The 6,781-nt window shown below is 36.6% G+C and overlaps 1 protein-coding gene across 1 annotated transcript; it reads right to left on the bottom strand.

The window, feature by feature from the left end:
* Positions 1 to 5,248: 5,248 nt before the first annotated feature.
* Positions 5,249 to 6,229, bottom strand: or71at1 (odorant receptor, family 71, subfamily AT, member 1; the record flags this gene model as incomplete). The annotated part of the gene is made up of 1 exon (XM_079387445.1): positions 5,249 to 6,229. One exon carries the CDS (start codon positions 6,227 to 6,229, stop codon positions 5,249 to 5,251), a length of 981 nt encoding a protein of 326 aa, XP_079243571.1.
* Between the last annotated feature and the right edge of the window lie 552 nt (positions 6,230 to 6,781).

Raw genomic sequence — 6,781 nt, 5'->3', positions numbered from 1 at the left:
TGTAATTAGATCTGTGTGTGAAATTGATATTTAAATTTTATCTGTTACACAAGTGCCTTGGATGCAAATTCATCATTCTGCTTAACCTGTTTATCATATTGTAATCTAGAAGCAGTCAGTTTGTTTGACAGTCGCCTTATAAAAATTCCCTTTGCACATTTTCTGAAAGTGTCTAAAAATAGGCAGATTACTGAAATTAAATGAATAGTATTCAGCTGCTCATGTGAGCTCAACATGACAGCCACCATAAAGGGACGACACTCCTTATGGAATCAATTTTTCAAGGCCACTGATGACACAAGTCTTAATGTAAGTGTAGCCTATTTCATTTTAAAAATATTTGTACTATTAATTTTTGTAGGTGTCCATTTTTTCCATCCTAATAATAAAGAAAATGCAATTGATTGATATTTAGCAAAAGAGCTAGAGGTAAAGGATTGCAGTGCAGTGTACATGACATTGTTGGTTTACAATGTTCAACACAACAAATTACATAAAAAAACTGTATGTGACCGAATGAGTTTTATTATGGTTTGTGGATGCTTTAGGATCAGTTTCTGTTTTAATCTTTGCTTATTTCAAACGGGAAGACACGCCCACTGGCATTGAGTGGCGTCTTGTAATTGATCACACCTGGCGGCTCAATTATTGAGGTGCGTTCTAGTGGAGGCCCAGTGGCTTTATAAGAAGCAAGTCTTAAGTGTGGCATTGTCATTCCGCTCTGTGTTCCTGTTTTGTGGGCCGTAAAGTTCCAGGGGTTGATATGTCCAGTCCCTTTCCCTTGGTGAGTCGCCTGATTTGTTGCTCCTTGCAGTCGCAGTTCTACACTTGTGTGTTTTCGAAGTGACGAGCGCAGGTAGCGTAAAGCTTACTGTTGTCTAAGAATGAGGTGCGGCCTTAGAGCGCTAGCTGTTGTTTCATAACCCTGTATCTACGGCTGTTTCTTACACTGGTTTCATCTACGGCTGGTCATACGGCTGTTTTCGTGTACTGTCAGATCCTGCGGTTTCATTGCCCTGTGCATGCAGCTGACTGTGTGGCCATCACGGTGTGCTGGACCGCTGCTCCTTTGAGTGTGAATTCTTACATTTCACTGCTGGTTATACTCTGTATAATTGTGTATGTGACGAATAAAAAAGCCTTGAATGTTCGACGAGCTGTGATCCTGAAGCTTAACAGAAGGGAAAAGTGTATTTGTCTTTTTTTTTTTTTTTTTTTTTTTTTTTTTTTTTTTTTTTTTTTTGGTGTCCCTTGCTTTAGTACTTTATGCACTGATTTGCTGTGTGGTTTGTCCCTTCTGTAAAGCTAGATTTATTATGGGCTCTTTGTTGTAGAATCAATGATTTGTGCAAAATAAAAATATTTTGGTAAGTCACGTCTCTTGCTCCTTTAGTAGACTCGAACCTGTGTTTCCAGGAGTAGCACCTGAGGGTGCGTGGTATTTCCCTGGGTGCAAGTCCTAGGGTGGCGTAGTCGTCTCTCCACTGTTTGTTGCGTGACGCCACGTTGTTACTTGTGTATAATCATAATAGTTACTTCATTGCCAAGCAACATATTTTGCCTTACAATATTGAATCGAGACATGAATGGATGGAATTTTAGCGTGGGACTGTATTGCATGCACTTTTATTAATTCCTCTAAGCTCCATGCATAGGAGGGTCAAAGGGAAAGAAACATGACATCCAATTTGTAAAACGCAAACCCAATAACATGCACGCATGTTCAATAAGTAACAAAATTGGCTTAAGAATAAACCTCTTCATACCAGTTTAGAAATGTCTTGCAGTTCACTATCAATTAGACATGATCAAACCTAGTAATTCTTAAAGTCTATTTAGGAAATCTTTCAAATATGGCTCATGATCACAGGATTGATCTGGGCCACAGACCTCCTACCAGGAGTCAGTCTTATGTGGTTTGGCATGTCGTCATTGCCATGTATGGCCCACCTTTGGCTGACAAGGTGCATTCCAGAAACCATAGTCATGCCAAGATCGTTTGCTTTGTGGGAAGTCCTAGCATAGCATATATTTAATCTAAATGAAAGATTCATCAACCAAAAGGATTAACTGACATTTGTTATCTTGTCATCAACCAAGGTACAATGTGATATTTTAGTATTTTTAGCAACTTTTGAGTGACCAAAGCAGAATTTTATTTTTTTTATTTTTTTTTTTTTTTTAAATCAGATGGTGTAGTTACTATATCTACCAACAGGGCTGTGCACATGCTACAAACCAACAACTGTTCCTATGATTAAAGCCCTATTCGCACGGGATTAGTATTACCTGGTAACCTCCAGTCATTTGTAATAATTGCGGAGGTTGTCTGTGATCTTAATCCCGTGCGACTCGGCATGTCTGTAATTTGTAAAGTGAATTTTTGCTGCAGCAAATGACCTACCATATTTCGCCGAACACCGAGGTCCTGTGATAATATTAGTCTCGTGCGACTCATGTGATTTGGCGAGTCGTATATCATTTTTTCAAGGTTCGTTTTCTGTGTGCCCTTTTTTTTTTTTGTCCAGCTATTGCAAAGAATGGAGCTGCGTTGGAGTGTTTGATAGTATTTTGGGTGCCGTCATATTTCTACGCCATACAGTTTTCAGAAAGAGAAAGCTGAAAAGGTTTAATGTGTTACAAATAAATCCAGCATAAAGCTTGAGAGATTTTAACCTGGTGAAATGTAAGTGACACGGGGCACAACTATATTAGTTTCTTTTTTGTTTTTAAATCCATCTAACGGGACTCTCAAAGCCTTGACATCCAGGTATGCGGGAGATAAGTCAGTAATTTCGAGTAAAATCACAGGCTTTGCTTATCCCGTGCGAATGCACCATGAAATTCAGATGTGGGGGGGATAATTTCAAAATCTCACACATGGTCCCCAGATAATACTAATCCCGTGCGAATAGGGCTTACTTTGACACAAACAGGATTTTTCCAACCAACTCCTTAATTATAAATCATTACCCTAGAGGTGACCGTTACGACCACTTTAAGACTTGTCTAGGGGGGAAAAGGAGTAACATTTAGATTGGCAAAATCCGTAAAATGGAGGCGGCAAGAAACAATGCAAGGACACGAACTGCCAACGAAAGTGATTTTATTATACAAAATGAAAAGAATCCATATAACCATGAAGTATAAGTTATTAAAGTGACAACCAATTTGTACAAATTTACAATTAAAAAGAAAATGAACAAAAACTAAGCAAATCAACCCAAGAGAAAGGGGGCCTTAGTGACGCCAAAAAGAAAGAAACCAAAACCAATTCTACCTTATCTGCTATAGAGGTCACACCTCTGGGGTGTCAAAGAGCCAATGGAGTCCTGAATTTTTGGAGGGAAAGTTTTACGATTCTTTGTCTCTGTAGATGGTAATTCAGCTGGGTTAATGCACAAACTTCTAAAGATTCTTAAGACACTAATATGTTGCATAGGTATCAACATGTAATATTCACTCTAAATTAGATCATCCGAAGACAAATTGATAGAGACTAAACGTGATACAGCTAGAGTGATATTAACTAGTGGTCTATCATAAGCATGCATAAAATGGTATACAAGAACAGTAATATACATAATGACCTGAAGGTATGTGTGTTCATTCAAAGAAAGGGTTTTTCTATTAATTAATTAGAGAAGTTTCCATTTTATGACGTAATGTGTCTTAAGAGGAAGTGTTGCTCTACCCGCATTCCATTGAGCAATAAAACAAGTGTTTTCAGATGGATTGCCATGAAACCAGGGGCCTGGAGTAATTGACAGACAGACCAGCACCAGTATGTGTATTTGGTGGGGTGTCTGTGACCATTTGTTAATCTAATAACAAAACTGTGTCTGATTGGTCAAAATGCTACAGGTCTCAAACTCAGTTTCTGGATGGCCACAGCTCTGCACAGTTCAGCTCCAACCAGCTCCAAATCACACCCGCTTGGAAGTTTCTAGTGATCCCGAAGAGCTTGATTAACTGGATCATGTGTGTTTGATTAGGGCTGGATCTAAACTGTGCAGAGCTGTGGCCCTCCAGGAATTGAGTTCGAGACCAATGCATTAGACGGAAAAGCGTAACGGCAAAAGCTAACGCAGTATGAGGGAAAGGACTTTTTTTTTTTTTTTTTTTAAATGGATGTCAATGAAGGAGAGGCTTCACTATGCAAAATAAACAGCTTTTTAGAGGAAACGGCTTAATGAATCGACAGCCTATCTGCTAATCTTCAACATGTTTTACACTTAATCACCATCAACCACCCCTTTAAGAAAAAATATAATTGCATTGTCAGAATGACAGATTTTTTTTTTTTATCAAACCTAGTCTGTAGCATAAATGCCCAGGGGCATGGCTTAACTACTCTATAACTTTGTTCTAAATATCAAATCCTTTGTTTTCCCATTTAAATGTGTTCTAGGTAAATATTTAGACTTGATATTTAAAAATTACCTCAAATTAGCCTCAGGTAGCTAGTTAGCTAGCCAGTTAGCATCAGCTAAAAATATTTTTTTAATTGGTTTATTACAATTTTGTCATAATTACTTGCTGTTATATACTTTTTAAGCTAATATTTCCCCCTACTCTACCCTAATTTCTTTTATATTTGCTCATTTATACACACATGAAAGCCTAGTACAAGTAAAAAGTAGTACATTATACACAGATATTTTTTATACACATTTTTTAAAATGTTTTTAATGCCTTCACAACAATTACAAAGAAATAATTTACACCGAAAGATTATGTAATTAAAATCATATATTTTTTTTAATTCTCTTATATGTGACCCTTGACCACAAACCCACAGTCTTATGTAGCACGGGTATATTTGGGTCAAAATTATTTTTATTTATTTTTTTTATACCAAATATCATTAGGATATTAAGTAGAGATCCTGTTCCATGAAGATATTTTTTTTTTAAATTCTACCGTAAAAATATAATTTAATTTGATTATAAATATGCATTGCTAAGAACTTAATTTGGACAACTCTAAAGGCGATTTTTCTCAATATTTAGATTTTTTTGCACCGTCAGATTCCAGATTTTCAAATAATTGTATCTCGGCCAACTATTGTCCTATCCTAACAAACATCAATGGAAAGCTTATTTATTCAGTTTTATACAGATAAAGATATAAATCTAAATCCTGAAGAATTGACCCTTATGACTGGTTTTAGTGTTCCACAGTCATGTATAGTTATTTCATCCAGAATACATCAAGAAATGTTTTCCTTTATTACATGCCGTAATTATTATTTGCTGTTTTTAATAGCAGATGTATTTTTACCTGGGTTAACTTTGTGCTTTTTCAAAACCAAAAAGAATGCTATTCTAATATCTTTAGTTTTCATTCCATATATGACTGGATTGACAGTCGGAAGGACTATATAAATCATCAAACCACAAATCTTCTGTGCATTGGAAGAGATGCTGGGGATCCGATATGACATTATAGCAATGATTGTCACTATTTCAAAGAGGAAAAATGTAGCAATCTGGGCTATACATGTATTTAGAGCCTTAACTTTTGAATCAGCATGTGTTTGTTTTATACATGTGATGAGAATCTGCGTGTAAGAGAACAGCTGGATAGAGATACTGCTCATCTGTATAAAGGCTGTTATAAATAAACCATAAATGTTGTTCACAGTCAAATCCCCACCACATGAAAGTAAAAGCAAAGATGGGTTGTCACAGTACACGTTGGTAATAAAAGACTTGCATTTTACCATTCTAGACTGAAGTGAAAACAACACTAGTATTAAGACAAAGTCAAGACCCCATGCCAGCGCTATGATTCCATATATTTTGCAAGGAGTCATGATAGAATTATATCTGAGCGGGTTGCATATTGCTATGTACCGGTCTACCGACATGGCTGCCAGTAGAAAAGGTATTGAACCTCCATACAAATGTAGCAAAAAAGCCTGAAGAACACACGTAGGGTAAAACACATAATTTGTTTCTGTTAAAATGTCCACAAGCACCCTGGGCAGACCGGCTGTGATTCCAATTAAATCGGTTAGAGGAAGGCTGAACAGGATGTAGAACATCGGCTTGTGAAGGCTTCTCTGAGTGATTATCAGTCCAAGAATGATTCCATTACACACCACAGAGAACACGTAGATCAGAGCTCCAGCCAAGAACACAGGATATACTGCTTTGGACTGGATATCAAATTTTGCAATTTTAAGATTAAATGTGAAAGTGGGATTTGAAAGGTTTCCAGCCATTAAAAACCTTGATGGAAAACAAAAATACATTTTCACCATTAATTTTACATAGTGGTCATGTAACAACATTTGTAAATCTGACTGCATGCTTAACTGTGCAGTATAAGTCACAATAAATCTTACCGTAGTTCAGTTACTGTTGTAAGTTTTACTGTATGACCTGAATACACTAGCTATGCACCACTGTAGGCTATGGTACATCGTCACCTTTATGCAGAAAAAACACTCGTGGGACTTCAAGTCATAGTTCAGTTTGTGGCCTCAGATGATGTAATGTCTAAAATAGACATGAAATGTTCACTGCATTTTAACACTATTTCAGCTGAATTTTAGAATAGTGGAGCTTCTTTGAAAATGTTCTTTAAAAAATCTTTTCAACAATCATGAAATACTAGAACACATTTTTTGAGATGTTAACAGATGTGCTGCACATTGTAGAAAACAATGACTGACCCACACATTATTTTAAACACTAAAGGCTGGAATACACTGCATAATTTTTACCCAGTCAATTACCAAATCTACCAAAATCGTTACCAAATTTTGCTGGTT

This window comes from Barbus barbus (genome assembly GCF_936440315.1).
Source record: "Barbus barbus genome assembly, chromosome: 31".
NCBI classification, from domain to species: domain Eukaryota; kingdom Metazoa; phylum Chordata; class Actinopteri; order Cypriniformes; family Cyprinidae; genus Barbus; species Barbus barbus.
The sequence above is the reverse complement of the archived record's forward strand: the minus strand, read 5'-3'. Positions and strand labels throughout refer to the sequence as shown.